This window comes from Apteryx rowi, unplaced genomic scaffold (assembly GCF_003343035.1).
Source record: "Apteryx rowi isolate R43461 unplaced genomic scaffold, aptRow1 scaffold_14, whole genome shotgun sequence".
Lineage (NCBI taxonomy): Eukaryota > Metazoa > Chordata > Aves > Apterygiformes > Apterygidae > Apteryx > Apteryx rowi.
The window spans coordinates 3,011,956-3,031,686 of NW_020447641.1; the positions used below are offsets into that span (position 1 = coordinate 3,011,956).

Sequence of the window (19,731 nt, forward strand, 5' to 3'; positions counted from 1 at the left end):
TAAAATCTTTTATGTGGTATTCTTCTAGTGAGAATTTAGCTTTTTAAATCTGTCCTTAAGCCAACTTAAGGGCTATCAAACTACTCAACACAGATTCATGAAGAAAACGTGTTTAATGTCTAGTATAAGTGCTAAAGGAAAAATACTTTAATTATCTATTGCATTTTTTAAAACTGATGTATATGAAAAATAATTTAGAAATAATCTCTGGTTCTGATGTTTCAGACCACAGCTGTTGACTTTAGGGTGTTGGGCCCATAGTCCAGTTTCCAGCTAAGCAATTTGCATATAAGTTAAAAAAAAAGATTTCTTATTTCCTTGTAAATTAAAATAGTTTCTTGTCAGATAATATAATTACTTATTTCATGAAAGTGACAGAATCTGATCCTAAGAAAGAAGGTATTTTTCCATCAAAATGAAAAAAAGTAATCTGAGAAAAGAATGTCTATAGTCTGCAGCTGTCTAAAAACATCTTAACATCATTTTTAGAAATAATTTAACAGAAGTCTTGTCTGGATATTTGCTCTTATCTCTGTTTTCCCTTCAAAAATGACATGTCATGATAGTATAAGGTCTTTTAAAATGCTGTCCTACAGGATTTTTTTGGTCGTAAGTAATGGGATCTATATTTTATTAAGATTTTCTTTCTGAAACAGCATTAAGGATGCGGGCGAGAGCTCTAAAAGAAAAAATAAGTCTAGAAATGAAATATTTGTACTTATACAGTTAATAAACTTTGTGTTCCTTATACAGGTTCAATTCTAGAAATTTCAGTTTCGAAGCTCCTTGGGCTGCCTTTTAAAGATTGTGAGAACTCACATTTGATCTAAAAATGTTCAACTCTGCAGACATGGCCTTTTCATTGGATAATTTCTTTTATGAAAGACCAGATACAAAACAAGGGTAAATCTTTACTGTTACGTTGTTTCCAAAAAATTTTCACACTCTGACTCATTTTACAGCAGAAATTTTTTTTGTCACTCCCTTCTCCCTCTACCAACAGAAACTTGAGAGTAGAAACTTCCGGGTTCAGAACTCACACTGTGTAATGTTTTTCAAAGTGTGTTGAGGTTTGAATGATATATCTTATGGCTAGACTGTTGCTGGAATACATAAGAAATATGGATTAGCAGATGTTTTGCCTCATACATTCACTGTGATTAAAAAAGCATACTAATATAAGAATATCTTTTGTGGAGGAAACCCTGAGTAGGTTGTTTATGGTGAGTAATTTTGAGCTAGATGTTGTGCAGGGTGCTTAAAGAATGCTTTTACATTCTATCTGTCTGTTAAAAATAGATATCTAGAAAATGAAGAGCCAAAGATGTGGTATATTGCACCTGCTCCAGCTATTACTGAAATTCCATCTGCAGAGGAATTACAGAAAGAACTGGAGAAAAACACAGTCTACAGTCATATGGGTAAAATATTTGACATTCATTTTGAATTTAAAGTCAAATGTCTTGACAGATAATTGTTTTGACAGATAATTCCTCCTATTTCATGCTATGAAATATGAAATATTTTAGGTAAGCAAATGTAGACAAATAATGTATTTTGTTTCAGAAGGATGGTTTTATATATGTTCTGGTTATGGAAAAGAATTGGAATACTAGCAAAGCCTCTTTGTTGAGTGTATACAGGCTACAAGTCTATTATGCAGAAGCAGGCCAGGTGTGAGAAGCATGATCAAAATTTCCACTGCTCTGCATTGTATTTTGAAGCTACCTGGAACAATAGGAAGCAGTTGTAAGAGCATAATGCAGCACATTGGCCTGATGACCCATTCTCCAACCAAGAATCAGAGAGTTTATATGAAACTAACTATCTTCTTCCTGTTTGGGGCTTTTTTCAAACTGCTCTTCAGGAGGCAAAATTTGGAATCTGGCCGGTGATGGATGGTAAGGTTCTTTCCATCTAGACATTCAGTATCACCTTGAGAAAAAATTTTTTAAGGAATTCCTTTGCTTTATCACTGGCAAGTAGATTTCTACATTTCTCAGCTGCTGTGCTGATTTATGATGTTCTCTATTTAGGAATTACAGTGTTAAGAATAATTCAGATGAGCTTTCTTGTGTTCGTAGAACTGTTAAGGATATGTCACAAATTGGCCATTGTAATTTTTAGTTTTCCAGATATGTACCACTGAAATTAGTAGAGGACAAACTGTGCTATTTTTTTTCATGAATTTTATGCATGCTTTAAGTTGTTAGGATATGGTTAAATGATGAGCAAATCTAAGTGAAACCTGGTGAATGGAGCTGTTTTGTCATCTTACTGCATCCAACTGCTTAGTACTACTGTTACCTGTCTTGCTGACAGTGATACTTGTGTGGTCAGCCAGATCAGTACACTGATCCTGTTGAGAATAACCCTACAAAACAACATAATTAGCTAAGCTGATGAGGAAGCCAGACCATCAGTGACTTCATTAGGAATTTTGACGTGTTAGAATTGCAGGGTTTGTCACATGGCTGTTCTTAGTAGGAGCTTCAATCAAGCCTGCTCATTGTATCACTTTTTAGAAAGTCTATCTTTATTCTGAGGGAAAGGAGAAGTGTTTGCATTTACCAAGTCTCTGGGATTAAAGTGAAGGATATGTCTAGGAGACAGTAATTTTCATGTACATTTCAGTTTTAAGGAACAGATTTGCTCCTCTGCTTTGTATAGCAAGCATAGAAAGTGACCCTATTTTTAAGAGTTTTAATTGACAGCACGATGCATCACATGCATCAGCATAAGTCACAAAACGTACAGTAGAGTTCTTGCAATAAGGTAAGAGTATCAGTTCATATAACATTTGTGAACTTGGTTTATTTTATGTGGAAGTTATTTAATAAAATGAATATGAATAGGAATGTGAGTGAATATTAATAGAATTTTTTTTTTTTTTTTTTTTGTAGGGAGTGACATACCAGCAGAAGTCTATACACCAGTGCAAGAGAAATACTGAGGAAGTAAATGATAAATCACAAGCACCTGTTCATTTTGGTATAGCTTCTAAAAAAGAAGTGTTCCAGTTAAGTTTAGGAGAAAGGAATAAAACTAATTCTCAGTGTGAAGGTCTGAAAGTGATTTCATCATTTCTCTCTTCTGACCAAGATAAATATAAAAAGGGAATTGGAACTTGTCAGCAATCTGGTGCAAATATTTCACAAAATAAAATATTAATTAATTTTCCAGACAACAGTGATGGAGGGAGTATCCATTCAGCATTAAGAAGAAGGTATGTTTCTGTCTAGTCAATTACGATAATTCATCTACTATCAGAATCATGTTGTTGTTTCAGGTGTATTTGTCAAATGCAGAGTTTTTGATTCTTCAGATGAAAGTACTTTAGTAGGGCTCCAGGCACTAATTTTTTTGACTGTAAGGAGAAAAAAAAAAAAAGAAATTTCCTTCTGGCAGTCTTTTAGTACTATAATTATATGTGTCCTGAGCTCAGCCTGTTTTACAAGGAAGGTAAAGAGAAGGTTGGTTTGATTCATTTTAAATAAACTATCAGATAACAAGGATTCTTCAAAATACTATTTTTAGTTCTTCATCCACTTGGTAAAGAGCAAGAAAGCTAAGGTCAGTTCCTTTTCAGAAGTGAAAAGGTAGACAAGACTACCTTCATGATTTCAGTGCTGGCTAGGAGGAGGAGTTTCACAGATAAACTCGGCTTCTGTGCCCAGCCTTCCTCACTCCTCAGAAGCTGTGTGCCTCYGTTCTTTTTAGTTATGCAGAGATTGACAGTTGATCTGCTATGGGGATTGAGAGCCCATCTGGACAGGTCATTTATTCTTTCAGCCCTGGAATGAAAATAAAACTAAAAATTATTTCGAAAGGAGTCTTCTTCAGGTAGAAGAATGTCAATTAAAGCAAATAAAATAAGATCCAAGCTTCTTCTATGCCTCTGTCTTACTAGTTTTGCTTCCAATATAAACGTGCATATTTTTCAAATGTTAGAGAAACTGCATAATGTATAATAAATTAATAAAGATCCTGTATCTTTTGCAGATTATTTAAAATATCTGAATTTAAAGATAGTTCCATTGATATGAAAGAAATTGGTACCTGTTTGAAAACAAATGAAAACATGAAAGAGATGAAAAAAGAAGACTTACAGAGACATAATCACCATATTCCAATAACTAAAGACTCAGATTTTACCCTACATAGGGTAAATGATGGGGACTTTGCTYCTAAAAGTGGAATTAAGATAAAATCATTCTCTAATGCTTCGAAGATTCTGGATATGAAAGGTAATTATTRTTACTTAATACCAATAGCCCACTGTCTTACTTTGGTATGTAATAATAATGGATATTCATGATCTGAGGTAAAGAACAGTTTCAGAGTTAGATAATTGTCTACATTAGACAGACAGTATTGCAATTGTAAACAACTTATTTTGTATTGTTGTTTAATTTGTGCTGGGTATTGGGTAAACAATTTATGAAGACAAAGTCATGTTTTTAAAAGTGCCTTAGGAGTCAGCGGAAGTTGTGCTTTTAAGTCATGTGGCCCTTTTCGAAAATGTCGCTCCAAATCTGTGTCCTCAAGAATTTGAAAAGTAGCAGCCTTGTCCCTTGATGTGGTAAATAATCTCATTATCAGTTGAAATCAGGAATTGAAAACTGAATGTGTGGCTCACACATATCTTTTTAGAACTAGATTTTAGATGGGAAAAATATGGAAAATGGAGAAGAGTGATGAGAATTTTGTAGAAATAATAAAGCACTTGTTTTAGACATTGTTTTTAATAGTATTTAAATATACATATTTCTAGATTTTAAGCTTTTTGGGACAGGGACTCATTGCATCTGTGGAGTGTGCCTAGTGTATCAGGCTAAGTGCTACAGAAGTACAGATTAGAAAAATACTTCTAAAAGAAAATTGTAAGGCAAAGGTGTGGTTTAAGGAGGGATTTGGAGGCATGGTAGGCTTATCAGAAATGGAAGAGGTGTTTCCTGCCCGAGTGCCTTCTGTGTTAAAGTGACTAGATTTCTGGATGAGARGAGAGCAATGAATGTCATTTACTTTGACTTTAGCAAGGCTTTCAGCACTGTCTCCCACAAAATTCTTGCATCCAAGTTAGGACATTAAGATTTGGATGGGTGGACAACTACGCGCTTAAGCTGGGTAAAAACTGGTTGGATGCTGGGGCTGAGAGGGTAGGGATTAATGCGTGCCTGTCATAGACCCCTGCAGCACTCYGTCTGTTCTGGGACGGACCTGTTTAATGTCTCTGTCAGTGACCTGGAGGAGGTGACAGTGTGCGCTTTCATCAAGTCTGCATGTGTCACCAAATTGGGGGGGACCGGTCAATACACTCAAGGGCTGGGCTGCTGTTCAGAGAGACCTAGCCAGGCTGGAGGAAGGGGCTGACAGGAACCTCATGAAATTCAAAAGAGAAAATTTTATTTCTTTAGGCACTGCAGAAAGAAATTTGGAAATTTTGAGGGCTGTTACAGAAATCCGTATCCTTTTATTTGCTATATCTGAGTTCATTATAACCCTTTACATTTACAAAATTCTAGCATTTAATATGTAGCCACAGGAACTCATGCATTTCACTGTAATAGTTTTGATTTGTAATATAATGCTGGGAATCGAATGATAAATAGGTGTTTACCTTTGGGACCTCCAAAGCTAGAGTGAAAATAGGACAGTTTATAATAGATCATTCATTGCCCAGCAAATTTTTTCTCGTATCAGACATTCACATTTTATCCTCAAAATTATTAATTTTTAAAATATAACATTACAATTTTTTAGTTTACTTAGTATCTATTTTAGGCCAAACTTTATACACAGAGACACACATACATATATCCCCATATACTTTAAATGAAGAAAAAGTGAATAGGATTTAGGTTTACTAGGAAAACTGAATCTTATTTTTTGTCCCATATTCTGAAGAGAAAGTAAACTTCACATACTCCTTACAGATCAGTATTTATGTTGTAGTATGTGATATACAGTATATTTCCATTCTTTAACTTATTGTAAGCAGATTTTACAATAATTTTCCGTGTTCTTGCCCCTGCCTTGAACCGTAATATAATTAGCCATCTAGCTGTATCTGCCAAACTTTTTTTTTTGTTGTTTTTTTACCCTGTCTCTTTAATACTTTGTTTCTAGTGACCTGTCAACAGTAGGTTAAATGTCATGAGGAGTAAATATCTAAATTTAGGCAACTAAATTTATATGAATAGCTGAAGAAGTGACCTAATTTTCAAAACCAGTAAGTACTCAGTTGTTCTGATGTTGCCAATTACAGATACTCAGTGTTCTGCACTTTTGAAAATGGATTGTTTATTTAGAGGGGTAATTTTAGAGAAGTCTCTTAAAAAATCCGTATTTTTCTAAAACTTTAATATTACTTGTGCTCTTTGCTCATTTGTATGTTTTTCTTTAACTACTTTAATTCCTTGTTTTAGTCCTTTTCCTTTTTATTAAATCTTTTCAAATGAATCTAACATCCATCTCAAGCCTCAGCAGCTCAGTTTTCTTGTTACTGTTGGTGTTATGTCTGACTGTGTTTGTATCCTCAGTCTGATCAGATGGTTGCTGTTAGTTGTTTGGCTTTAGTGCAAGTCCAGACAAGGGTCAGACTCACTTATTTGGATCCATAATGAAACAATACTCTTTTTCTTCTGTTCATTTTTAGATAAGAATATTTTTGTTTGGAAAGCAATTGAAAGTATTTTTTAAACCACTGTTAGTATTAAGAGATTGTAGGTGGGCTTCTTTAACCTCTCTGCCCCTCTTGGGCATACAATGCAATGTTAATTTGTTTGTGTTATATTACAAATATAGTGTGGCAGTGGAATGTTTAGATATGTTAAAAGCAGTGCTCTGCTTACTCTTGTATCTGTTTTGTGGTGTAGAAAAAACATCTGTCCCTTAAAATTTCGTATTTCATGACCATATTCCATTTCATGGAGTCTGTTACAAGAGGAGGTGCTCTCCATGTCAGTTCTTGGTATATCTCRAGACATCTCTTAATGCTATTTGAGGTAGTGTTTTTGTCATGTGGAATATATGGCACACCAAGAATTTAAATAATGATACTAAATCATTTAATAAGTTACTTTTTGCTAATTGTTCTGGTAAGTCTGTATTAGTTAGATCATTGCATATGTTTAAATTTTTTGTTTAAATTACAGAAAGAGTACATTTCTTGTAATGTAAGTGAATGTAATATAAGTGAAAACTGTACATTTTATAGTTCTAAAACAAATTTTAGAATTTTCACTCAGTTGTTTTCAGATCCTTAATGTGCTCTCAAGCGACCCAATTTAGAAGTATTTTTAAGGAGTTTCCCTATTTTAACTATGTACAATCTAAAGCTTTGGATGATGTAAGTACAAAATGTTAGCTACAGCAGCAAGTAGTACTTTATAGGTAAATGTATAGCATAAATTAAAGCAGCACTTTAATATTCAGAACTTAGAAGGGGTTAGAAAGCTACAATATTTCTAGAACCTCTTCTTAGAAGAGCTGAGCAGATGAGCAGCATTGTGTTCATCTGGGAGAAGAGACCAGAAGAACTTTTTAAAAACGTTTTTCTCAGTTTTAAATATTTTTATGTGATATTGTTAATTTTGTGTATATTTACACATACAGATCAGTAATATATTTTTTAACAATTTTCCTAGAGAAGAAAATTAAGAAAAGCAGAATTTTAGAGCAGGCCATCCTTTTGGAAAGGTGGTATTTATCTGTCACCTCTTTTTAGAGTCTGTGCTCTTTCTTCAAAACCCCAAACTTACTTTGAAAGCAACAAATTTGAGTACGATTGTATTATAGAGAGACAGGAAATACAGGTCTCAACAGAGTCTTCAACAGAGCATTTAAAATTTTTTATTCAAATCATTCTTGTTTTTATTCACATGGGAGAAATCCCATCGTCATTCATGAAAATATTTTAGTATGTACTTTAAGCTACATTGGTATAGCAAAAAAATTTGTTTGAATTTCTTATCCACTAGCTAATGTTTTACACAGAGAAGATGTTAAGAATTGTGCTTAGATGAGCACAAAAATCTTACATTTAAACTATCTGGGGAGCTATACTCTTGCATTTTTTTTCCCTTATATCTGTAGTCTTTAGACGTTTGTGGTGTTTTTCCTTACTTACAAATGTGTGTTAATTTTCTGCCATGAGTTATACATCTTATTGCCAGTAAATAACCTTTTTTGATTGATACTGCTGTTAGTAATTAATACGTGTAAAATAATCTTGCATGACCTTTTTCTTGCAACTTTCATGAAAGTAAGCCTTGCTTATAGCTTATGGTACATATGATTATTTAACAAAAATCAGGAAAGATTCTATATTCATACTTTATTGATTTGTGTGAGCATTGGAAAACTGGAAGTGGTAGATGAGGAACAAAGGTAATTCCTGCAGCTGTTCAGCAGAGCTGTCAGTGTCACTCATTGCTACAATTACTTATAAATCAAGTAGTAGGTGAGGGCTGCCATTCACTCTCTCCATCCTTGTAAACTCCTAGCAGCGGTAACAGTTTTAGAGCATTAACTCTAGAAGAGAAAGAAACAAAAAATAAGAGTAGTAGAATCCATGGGGAGTTGGGAGGGAAGGAAGCAAATGAAGCTGCTCAGAGAGCCTGTTGCATGAATGGAGAGCAGGTGAGTGCCACTGAGGAGGAGGGAGGAGCGTAGAGCTAACCGGGTGAGAGGAAAACGCAGGAATGTGGTATAGACATACCTGGCTTCTGAGATGAGGGAGGAAGGAATGTGAGGGAAGGAAGGAGGAAAGAATAGGCATACAAAACCTGCTTTCATAATTATTTTAAAACTTAACATTCTATTAAAATTAATATTTTCAGCAAGGTTGGAATTTTGGATGAAGATTTGATTACAGAAGGAAAACACTTAAATTGCACTTTAAGTGCAAAATTAATAGCTCAAATGTGAGCCTACATGTGGTTGTAGTTGGGTACTGTCAGTTATTCTGCATTGATGTCATCTAAGGCTAGATATTTGTATTTTTGTGTTTGTCACAAAATGGTAGATTTTACTACATAATAGCCTCAGATGAACAATATCTCTGTCATTTATATTTCCATGGCAGATGCACAGAAAAAGACATACTTTCTTTAGCTATTATTTAAAGTTCATATCTAATACAAAGTACTTTAGAGGACTACATCTATCAATGTAATAAGCATTTTCTTTGTGTCTTTTTACCCCCAGACAATTCTTTTGGAATGTATGAATAGATATAATGGATAGCTGCATTGTATTTACTACTTTGAATTCTTTCCTAGCTTCTTTATACAGATAGGAATTTTGTGATCTGTGCTCCGACTGGCTCTGGAAAAACTGTTATGTTTGAGCTAGCTATTACCAGATTACTAATGGAAACCCCAGTGCCTTGGTTAAATATTAAAATTGTATACAGTAAGTATTATGCAGCTTTAAACATTTTAGTGACAACGGTAGAAAATGTCATTCTAAGTGTTGAGATCAAGAGTGAGTGATTTAGTAATCTTGATATAAACTATGTTGAGAAATTGAGGCTTACTTCATTCTTAAAAAAAGATGTTTCTTTTAGGGTTTGTTTATTTTTGTTACCATAGTAACTATTATTAGTATTTAACAACATCGCATAATTGTAGTAGCCACTGTTGCCTATACAAATAAAAAGAGAATTCTTCTTGTAAAGAGTTAGTGCTCTAAGAAGGCAAGGTGAACACTATGGGGGGAAGAGGGAAACAAAGGAAACTGTCACAGTGGCAGAGCCCAAAAACAAGCAGTATCTTTTGTATGCCTGTCTGTTGCTCTGAGAAGAGGATCAAATTTTCCACCATCCCCTTACCTGACAAGATTTCACATTAACAGTTGCTTTCTTTCCACTAGTACAAGGCAACAGAGCTGTGGTCTTCATGGTTTTTTATTGATCTATATAAAAATTAATAAAAATACTTGAAGATGGTCACAACTGTGACTACACTTGTGTCTTTCCTTTCTGGAGGATTGAGTTTATATCATGCAAATCAGATGAGATTGGTGGTTTTGTACCAGTTTTAATTAGTTGATACAGTGTAATATGTTTGTCAGTCTTGCTATTAATGGTTAATCTTTACACTTACAAAGGTTTCAGCCTTATTTGTATTTTTTTTCAAATCATAATGAGTCAACATTCTTATAATAATGATAGTTTTGATGTAGAGTTTGCTGTATATTGTAAATAGAGCTTTTATAAGCAGGCATGTATTATAGTTTCTCTGTCAGCAGATGGAGGAGGAGCATTTCAGTGTCATATTGTAATATTTTTGATTGCCTTGGGAGAATTGGTGCAAAATGGCCTTATTCTGATTAGAAATTTTAGTAAAGAAACAGCGGCCAGATGTTGGAATTAGGTTTGCTGACTTTTTCAGGTTGGATAATGATGGAGAAGGGGACATGTCAATTTTCCAGAGGTTGGGACAGGGATGTTAATCAGGTTGTGTACTGCAGGAGGGTTCCCCAGTACCTGGTTTGTCAGCAGCACAGCGTATGTGAATTAGCTTGCAGTAATCATATGAGAGTTGTTTCCCAGTAGCTTTAACATGTGCTAGGGATTTGGTGGCTGAAGCTTAGGGAGCAATTATTGGTTTCTTCCATTCTGCCCCCATGGCTAGCCAAAGATGTTACTTTGACAATTTCATGTTTACTTCCTTGTAGCTTAATCAGTTTTCTGCAGTTAGTGATTTCCTCTGTTGTGTAGGCCACTGATATGCTTATGAGGTTTTACACCTCCTATTGAAGCAGAAACTGGTTCTTCTAAGCCTCTTTGTCTTGGGGCTCCCTTGTCAGCTGATGGTTGATTTTCAGTGGTCTCTAGCTAGTCTAGAATGCAATCACAGCAAGACCTGTTTTATTGCTGTTATTTTCAGATCGTTGATGGATCACTTCTTCTTTCACTTGAATCACTGCATTTTCCATATAGATACCCATCCAGTTTAGACTTATATGTGTTGCTAATGTCAATCGTTATAGAGAATTATTTCTGATTTCTAGAAATCAGCTTCCATCTGAAAAAGTATGGTGTGTGTCCCCTGAGACAAAAAAAAAGAAAAGAAAAGAAAAAAACTTATTTTAAGTGTGTGTTCATCAGCACCAGTATCAGAACTGCTACCTGTGGTGGTGGCTGCTCTGTATGACACTGACTACACTTAACTGTACATTTAGTTGTAAATAGATTTTGATTTCCTTTAGGATCCTATTTCCTACTTATAGGTGGTTTCTCATTTATAGCCCCCCTTTCTCTCTGAGTGCAGAGTGCTCAAAGAAATTGTATTCTAAACTGGAGCAAGGTTGGCATTTGTATGATCTTTCATTAGAAAGGATGTCTTCCCTGTGGTTTCTTGTGTCTGTGAGAAAGCCTTTGTCAGATTCTGATAGCCAAGTGATTGTTTTCACGTGGGATTTAGAAAAAAACATGATTATGARGGGACATACATACCTTTAATTCAAGGGCTCTGTTTCCAGTTGCTGGTAGGGAAGAACTGTGACCCAGAGCTCAAAACTGATCTATGCACAAGAGATGAGTAATAAGCCAATTCTGAATTCTATGGTTTTAGGAGCAAAGCTGAAAACTGAAGAATTAAATTCAAGAAAATATCTTCAAAATGTGTGCATTTAGCATCTTTAGCAATGTAGTTGAAGATTTGCTTTCTTTGCTATAACTCTTATAATTTTGTATTATTTTTAGTGGCTCCAATAAAAGCTCTATGCAGTCAGCGTTTTGATGACTGGAAAGAAAAATTTGGACCCATAGGACTCAGCTGCAAGGAACTGACAGGAGATACAGAGATGGATGATCTGTTTGAAATACAGCATGCTCACATTATTATAACTACACCTGTAGGTTTCAATCCCAGTTTTTACAAAAATCTAGAATAAACAGACATAAGTAGTCTAGAAATTGCATACTACCGGGTCTGCCCCTTTTTCATCATGAGGAGTGAATTTCAGAGTAATTTTATGATCTTTGTCCTTGTCTGCAAACTCCTATGCATACTTTAGTGCATATAAGCAGCAATTAGCAATATAATAATGCGCCAGATAAACCATGCATGGCATTAGCTTGAATTCATTTAATTGGTTTAATTTAAAGAGGTTAATCATGTGTAGGCATGTCTCCTTGCACTCCTGTTTTTGGTGTATGTTGGCCTTTATAAACATCTTTCTCCTTTTGCCATTTTTTTCTCCTAGGAGAAATGGGATAGCATGACTAGAAGGTGGAGGGACAACTCTATAGTCCAGCTTGTACGACTGTTTCTCATTGATGAGGTAAGAAAATTAATGATTTTTATGGGCTGTTTTTGTTCTTGAAAATAAAAGGAAACCTCTTTGATAGTGCATCAGATATATACTTAACAAATACATAGATTGTAACAGAAGAAATATTTTGCAAATGTTTTAAAATTCTTAATAGGTGCATGTTATAAAGGATGAAAGCCGTGGTGCAACATTAGAAGTTGTAGTCAGTCGGATGAAGACTGTTCAGTCTTCTCTTTTGCGTCTTTCAGAGAATCATGACACTGTTCCTTCCTTGAGATTTGTAGCTGTTTCTGCAACAATCCCGAATGCTGAAGATGTAAGTTAAATTTTAATTGTATTTCAGTTATTATATTTTATAAAGCTTACCTGGAGTTCTGAATTCAGATTGATACATAACAAAGTTGTCATTTTGGAGCTGTCAGTTGATGGCAACTGTATGAATTGATATTAATATAACTAATGACCTGCAATCATATAGAACTCTCAGCCAAGTACGGACATGCTTCAGTTTTAGATCTCTGTATGTGATTTTTGTCTCCAAGTATAATCTCAACAGACTGAGATAATTCAATCTGAATTATATTGGTCCTGTAGAAAGCAGATCTTTACGTATGATTTTAATGTTAAAATCAATGTCAAATGTGTTAATAGTTTGTGTGTGACAAAAATAAGTTAATCATTACGTGAATAATGCAGTTAGAACAGAACATACTTAAAAGCAGAAATTTATCATTTAAATTCTGCTCTTTTTTTAAGATTGCAGAATGGCTTTCAGATGGTAAGATGCCTGCTGTATGTCTAAAAATAGATGAAGATCACCGCCCTGTGAAGCTACGCAAAGTTGTTCTTGGTTTTCCATGCAGTGACAATCAGACAGAATTCAAGTTTGACTTAACTCTTAACTACAAGATAACTAGTATTATACAAACATACGCTGAACAAAAACCAGCACTTGTGGTACAACAGCTTTTTTTTCATCACATTTAAAATTGTTTCTTTCTTAAAACAGTTGATTCAAAAAATATTTTCTTATTTATAGTTTTGTGCAACAAGAAAAGGAGTACAGCAGGCCGCTTCTGTTCTTGCAAAAGATGCTAAATTTCTGTTGAGCATAGAACAGAAACAAAGGTATTTATATTTGCGTTTTTATTAAGTGTTTACCTGTTCTACTAAACCTGCTAGTACAGTTTCTAGCAGAGGAGTGTCTGCAGCAAAATCATCATCACAATTGGCATTCTTTTTGGTAAATTGACACTCTTCTTGGGGAATTTTATTTGCTTCTCAGATTTTCATGGTACCTTTCGTAAACATGAAGTTGTTTTTAAAATCTTCTTCCTAAACAATAAAAATACTATTTTCCATTGACTTCATAAAGCCTTGCAGTGCAAAGATTAAACATATAAATACTTCCTTTGGATGTGGTCTTACTAGTGTATGAAGTTAAGCTCATGAAAAGTCTTTGCAGGATCAGGTACCTTACTAAATACAGCTGTGACCTATATTAATATCTACTTCAGGGTTGTCCAGTCATGGCAGCTGCAGAAGCCCCTTCCTGGTTTTGGACCTCGACCGTGGTTCCCTTTGCCTTATGCGAACAAAGCATCTCCATTGCTTTCCTAGTTCCCACTTATATTTTTGTCAGCAGTATCTATATCTATTTTCACCTTCTGCATCTGATTAAGAGAGCTGGATTGTATTTTGTGACTTGGAAAGATGACTGGGCTGCAAAAGCTGCAGCAGCTGCCTCAGAGAATCAGTTTGTTCCCTTTGGAAAGATGGGAGGGGTGGCAGCTGGAATTATCCAAAGACTGTGTATTTCAAAAGTTGTTTTAATATGATGTCCTTTCGATATTCTAACATGTAGTTATAAACTAAGTACGTATTTCATAGCACAAATGCAGTAGAACTACAGGAAAATATGGAAAAAATAAATGTACACGTCAAGGAATACTACTTAGAATCTTTAGTGGGGTAACTGTCTATCTAGTTTCATGTGAAGCTTTATTTTTGCATTTTGAAAACGTACCAGCTCCTCTGCATATTCTGTTTGCATTAGTGAATTTGTTTGGGGATTTTAAAGATTTATTATTGTTATTTTTCTGTGTTGCATAGATTACAGAGATCTGCAAATTCATTGAAGGATTCCAAACTGAGAGGTAAGTATAACCTACTACTTTTCAGCTCTGTGAATGAATATTTGCTTGAGTAAACTTAGTAAAATAATGGATATAATTATTTCATTATCAGATCTTTTAATGTATGGTGTGGCTTATCATCATGCGGGTATGGAGCTATCTGATAGAAAAATAATTGAAGGAGCTTTTACTGTAGGAGATTTACCAGTACTCTGTAAGTAAATTTAACTTTGAAAGTCAAAATGTTATTAATGTGTCTTGAGAAGATGGAGGTTTGGAAGGGGTAATGTTTCTGATTCTATTATTTATGATTAGCCTTTGGAATTACTTTGTGAAATCGAGAATGATAAAGATGTTTTTATGGTTCACGTGTACTTTTACACTGTGAGTCTATATGTACCCTGTTACTAAGGACCGGAACACTTTTCTTCTTTTCAGCATAAATAGAGGTCACTCTCCCTCCTGTGTTCTTACAAGGCTGGCCATGTTCATTCCCCTTTAGTATCGCTCAGCCAGCATGTTGAAGTGGAGTGCTCTGTTATTGCCACTTTTCTCAGCTTTCACATGATGTATGCTTTGCTTGTGTCCTTTGTGGCTGTGGCTTCCCTGAAGGTAATCTTTCACTTTTACGCTTCTTGCATAGGCAGGATTCCATCTTCAAGCTCCCATGCAAGGTGTTTTGACAGAGGCTCCTGATAAATGTTCCATGTGCTGTTACCTAGAATGAGTAGGTGTCTGCTTGAGACATGATGGTCTCATCTCATCTAGGCTTTCTCTTTTTCATATACAAGTTCAGACCCTTTGGAGAACCGCCTAGGTAGTTCATGTAGAACATTGAAAGATTCATGGATTTTTCATTTCTGTACAGTGGTTGTCCTGACTCAATATGAATTTTTAAGGTAGATCCACTTACTATGATCATGGCATACCTTGCCAGAGTTGCAGTATCCATGGTGCTGTTAAAAAGTCTCATCACCCCTGCTGTTTACTGTACTTTGGCTGCCTGGAGATCTGTGTATGACCTTGCCAACTGCTGTGCCAATTCTGAAGCCTCAGGAGACAGTGATTCTGCAATTGCTGTTCGCAAAAAGAACTTTGATACCCTATACCAGAGCTGAACACAATGTGAATGCACATATGAACTATCACTAAAAGAATGCAAAGTTGCTTGTCAGTACTCAAGTCATTTGAGATATATAGTTCCTATGAACATTTCAGTCAYCTGAGATGTTAGAATTATATTTCTGCAACTAAGAGAAAAGTGAAAGAGCGTTGTCATATTATGCCTAATCTGTCTTTGAGCATGAAGGGGGTAGGGTTTGAATACGGCTTCTACAGATGTTTCAAAGGGGAAAAATTCTTTGATTTTGAAAAAGAGCACGTGTATACTCACAGTGTAAATATATGCATGGACTACGCATCTCTAAGATCCAATTGCACTGGTAAGTAACCTTTCTCTGCAACTTTTTTTATGGTTAGGTCATTTCTTTTGACAAATATTCCCAGTTTGTGTACTACCACAGTAGGAGAAACAATAGTTCTCTTGAGATTGTATAGTTTTGCCTTTAATTTAGGTTGGATTCTTCTTTCCTGATGTACCAGTAACTGATTAATTTCAGTTTTCATTTCAAAAAATGATTTGGAATAAAGAAACAATTATATCAGTTGACCTGTATAGCTGGCTTTCCATTTTCAATGCCCATCACTCCATATATATATGAATTAAAAAATGTGAGAAAGATAATTTGCACATGAACAAATCTGACTGGTGTTTTCCTGGTGAGAGTGTGTATCGTTAAAGTATTATGATAGTAATGGTGAAGGTTCTGGTTTGGTACCATGGGTAGAAACAATGCTAATGATTAGTGACTTGGAAAAAAAATCTTAATGATACTGATCTACAAAGCAAGATCAGGCCATGGCTATATTCAGGTATCTATCCATGAAGAATTATGAATAAATGTTCCTTCAGTATGTGTATTATAGTGAAGATGAATTGGATTCTGGATTATCTACAAATGTTAAGAAATGTTTAAATAAAAATATCTGGGATGTGTTTGATTTTCTTAAAGAATATTTGGTAATAAGTATATACTGATCATCAGATATATTGAAACTGTTATGCAAATATGTGTCTGTATTCTATGTCTAATTCTGTGTAGTGGAAAATGGCCTAAATTCCCACTGACTTTGTTGGAAAATAAGAGCTCTTAGCAATGAAAATTAGCCACTTATTTGCTGCTTATTTTAAAATGTTGATAATAGACATTTTAATGCTGTTCATCTCGAAATCAATATACTTTAATTTGATGTAGTTACTACTAGTACCTTAGCTATGGGAGTCAATCTACCTGCACACCTGGTGGTTATAAAATCCACAATGCACTACGTTGGAGGCATGTTCCAGGAGTATAGTGAAACTGATATTCTGCAAATGATTGGGAGAGCAGGAAGGCCTCAAGTAAGTTAATGCTCTTTTATGCTGATGCTTTGTTAAGGCAGGTCACTAGAAACTTGACTAAGAAATAGCAATACCAACCGCTTTATTGCAGTATTTGTTTTTTACAGTTTTGTTATTTATGGTTAAATTAGTGTTGGGTAACATTGTGTTCAAGAAAGAAATCTGTTTGCTTTTGCATTGTCATTTGAAAAGCACTGCTTCACCCTGCTGTGGAAAAAATCTGATGATGTTTGAGTTGCTTAAGGACTGGGGATTGGAGAAAAAATAGGAAGCTGGCACACAAATTATAAATTGTGTGATAGACGTTTCTGAAATATTGAATAGATCAGAGAGTGAGCAATGTGCTTTTGTTCTCATACTATCAAAACAAGAAAACATCTAATTAAATTAGAAGGGGGGAGTTCAGAACCACTGCCTTCACAAGCTACAAATCCTTTCACTTCGACAAGAGGTTGTTGATCCAAGAATCCTGTAAGATTTAAAAAGGGTTTAGACATTGATTTGATGGTTTAAAAAAAAAAAAAAGTGGCCATCTTAATTATTATACTTCTTGAAAGTCTCCTTTATGTTAAATCTTAGGCTTCTAATTTTTTACTTTTAGAAACCAGGATGAAGTCTAATATGGGGGACAGATTACCCCACATCTGTCTGCTGAGGCTGCTTACATTAGCCACTGTGTTGTGTTGGGTACAAAACAGGATTTAATCTGGACCCAAAATTTAAACTAGTATGGAAATTCATGTATTCCTAACTTTGTTAACTGAAATTCTTGCTAGAGAATGTAATTCAGCAAGATTCTTTAAGTTGTGACTCAGATTCTTAAACCCCTTCAAAAATGTGTATCAACTCCTTACAGAGTCAAGACCTGAAATATTTGCCAAGACTTGCCTTTCAGTGTCACATACACTAATTTGATTTAAAAAAAACAACACTCGGGGAAACTTCTTGTACAAAAATCAACAAATCAGTCTAACAGTATTTTTTCTATTACAAAACAAACTAACATAAAGTTCAGGATGCATATTTAGTGTAAGTGAAGTGGCTTAGAATGGATGATGAAGATCTTAAGAAATGAGTATAAAAGGCTTGACTGTTCATTCAAGCCTTTCTAATGTTTGGAGATTACTAATGAGAATTCATTGTCAGTAAACTATTTTTTGTGGCTCTGGTTACAAATCCTTCCCTTAGCTGTGGTCCTCATAAGGAAGTCAATAAAAGTTCAAATCTGTGTTTTTTCTAGAAGTGTCTCTGGTATATATGTACATGGAACACAAATAGGCTGGTGTGGTGAGCGGCTTGCCAGCAGTGGTTGGAATGCTCGAGTCCTGCTCGCTACCTGCATGAGTTAGAGCTTGCCTTTAAGTTATAGATGCTTTGGCATTCAGCAATGGTTTAAAAAAGCATTTTAAGAAAACAGTTTTAGTGGTTTCATGCATTGCTATGCAATGCATGTTCAACTGGAAGTTTCTTACAGCTTTTTTTTCTTTTTTTCAGTTTGACACTACAGCTACAGCAGTTATCATGACTCGTTTGAGTACAAAGGGGAAGTATATACAGATGTTAAGCGGTGCAGATATAATAGAGAGCAGGTAACTAAACAGTTTTCCTAAGTACACTATATTGAAGATAGCAATATTTCATGATTTCTACAGAATGTGGTTTGGTTTTTTTTTCTTTTGCTATATTTGGGAGAAATTTAAGAATCAAAGGAAAAGCAAATCAAGCTATTCAGAAGTAACAGCTTCTGTTTTATCAGATCAGCAGCAAGTCAGAGACTATTAAATAAGAAAAGCAGGGAAGATTTACATATCTATACATATTTACATATGCATACATATTTACATATCTATACATATTTACAATAATGGAGTCACAGCAGTTTCCTTAAAAATTCATTTTTAAAGAACCAAATTTTACTTGATACATGAAAAGAACAGTAGACAAAAAGAAGAGCTTATTCATCTGTAGGACATGCTCATAGCAGAAAGGGGAAAAGACTGCTTGTAGCTGAAGCTGTAGAGTTTTCAACATACTTTCCTATCTGTATTTACAAACTGTATTTTTCCTTATAAAATGTTTGGGATAGTAAACCTCTAAGATAGATTTGGATTAGCAGCTCCAGTGGTGAGAGAGAGGAAAGAGAATGCATCTTAGAGGAGGCAAAATTTGGGAACTGGGTAGGGAATATGACTGTATGTTGCCAGTGCAGTGATCGAAAGTGAAAGAAGCTTTATACATGAGCAGTCACTGAMGATAATGAAAGAGATTAAAGGTACCATGTTAGTTCTGTGTGGATGAAGCAGTAGTACATGGTAGTAGCCAACAATACACTATCAATCAGTTCATTTACAGTATTTTGAGACATAAAGTTGAGCTTTAGAGCATTCCCATGATACTACATCCATATTAAAATTCAGTGAATAGGTGAGCTGCTTCATATCCGCTTCAGTTCATGAGAACCTAGTATCCGAGATGAACTTCAAACATTTTTTCTTGTATTTAAACTAATTTCAGTTGGTTGGCTGTGCTTGTAAATAAGATCACTCATTTCACTGAATGAATGAACGGAAGTTCATTCACTTTAAAGTTTTTTTTTCGGTTTAGAATTTCTACTTGTAAATATGCAGATCTTAAAAAAAAAAAAAAAAAAAAAACCCTACATTTTGACAGCAATATGATGATCAATCTCCAAGTCTAGAAACTCACTTATTAACATGTATTTTGCATCTTTCAGGCATGATGATACATATGTTTAGAGAAGATAAAAACATCTCTAGGTCATCTTAAATTTAACAAAGAAAGTTAGTTGTAGATCCCTGCTTGCAAAACTTAAACAGAAAAAGTGCATAT

At 34.7% G+C, this 19,731-nt stretch overlaps 1 protein-coding gene across 1 annotated transcript in view; it reads left to right on the forward strand.

The window, feature by feature from the left end:
* Nucleotides 1–832: 832 nt before the first annotated feature.
* HFM1 (HFM1, ATP dependent DNA helicase homolog) overlaps nucleotides 833–19,731 on the forward strand; it is a 40,076-nt gene continuing 21,177 nt past the window's right edge. The window contains 16 exon segments of the mRNA XM_026057653.1: nucleotides 833–903; nucleotides 1,300–1,421; nucleotides 2,908–3,226; nucleotides 4,003–4,247; nucleotides 5,418–5,465; nucleotides 7,281–7,351; nucleotides 9,285–9,417; nucleotides 11,714–11,865; nucleotides 12,217–12,294; nucleotides 12,440–12,601; nucleotides 13,042–13,242; nucleotides 13,325–13,413; nucleotides 14,398–14,441; nucleotides 14,533–14,634; nucleotides 16,736–16,881; nucleotides 18,376–18,470. Of these exon segments, the coding sequence (XP_025913438.1) occupies nucleotides 833–903; nucleotides 1,300–1,421; nucleotides 2,908–3,226; nucleotides 4,003–4,247; nucleotides 5,418–5,465; nucleotides 7,281–7,351; nucleotides 9,285–9,417; nucleotides 11,714–11,865; nucleotides 12,217–12,294; nucleotides 12,440–12,601; nucleotides 13,042–13,242; nucleotides 13,325–13,413; nucleotides 14,398–14,441; nucleotides 14,533–14,634; nucleotides 16,736–16,881; nucleotides 18,376–18,470 (2,078 nt within the window).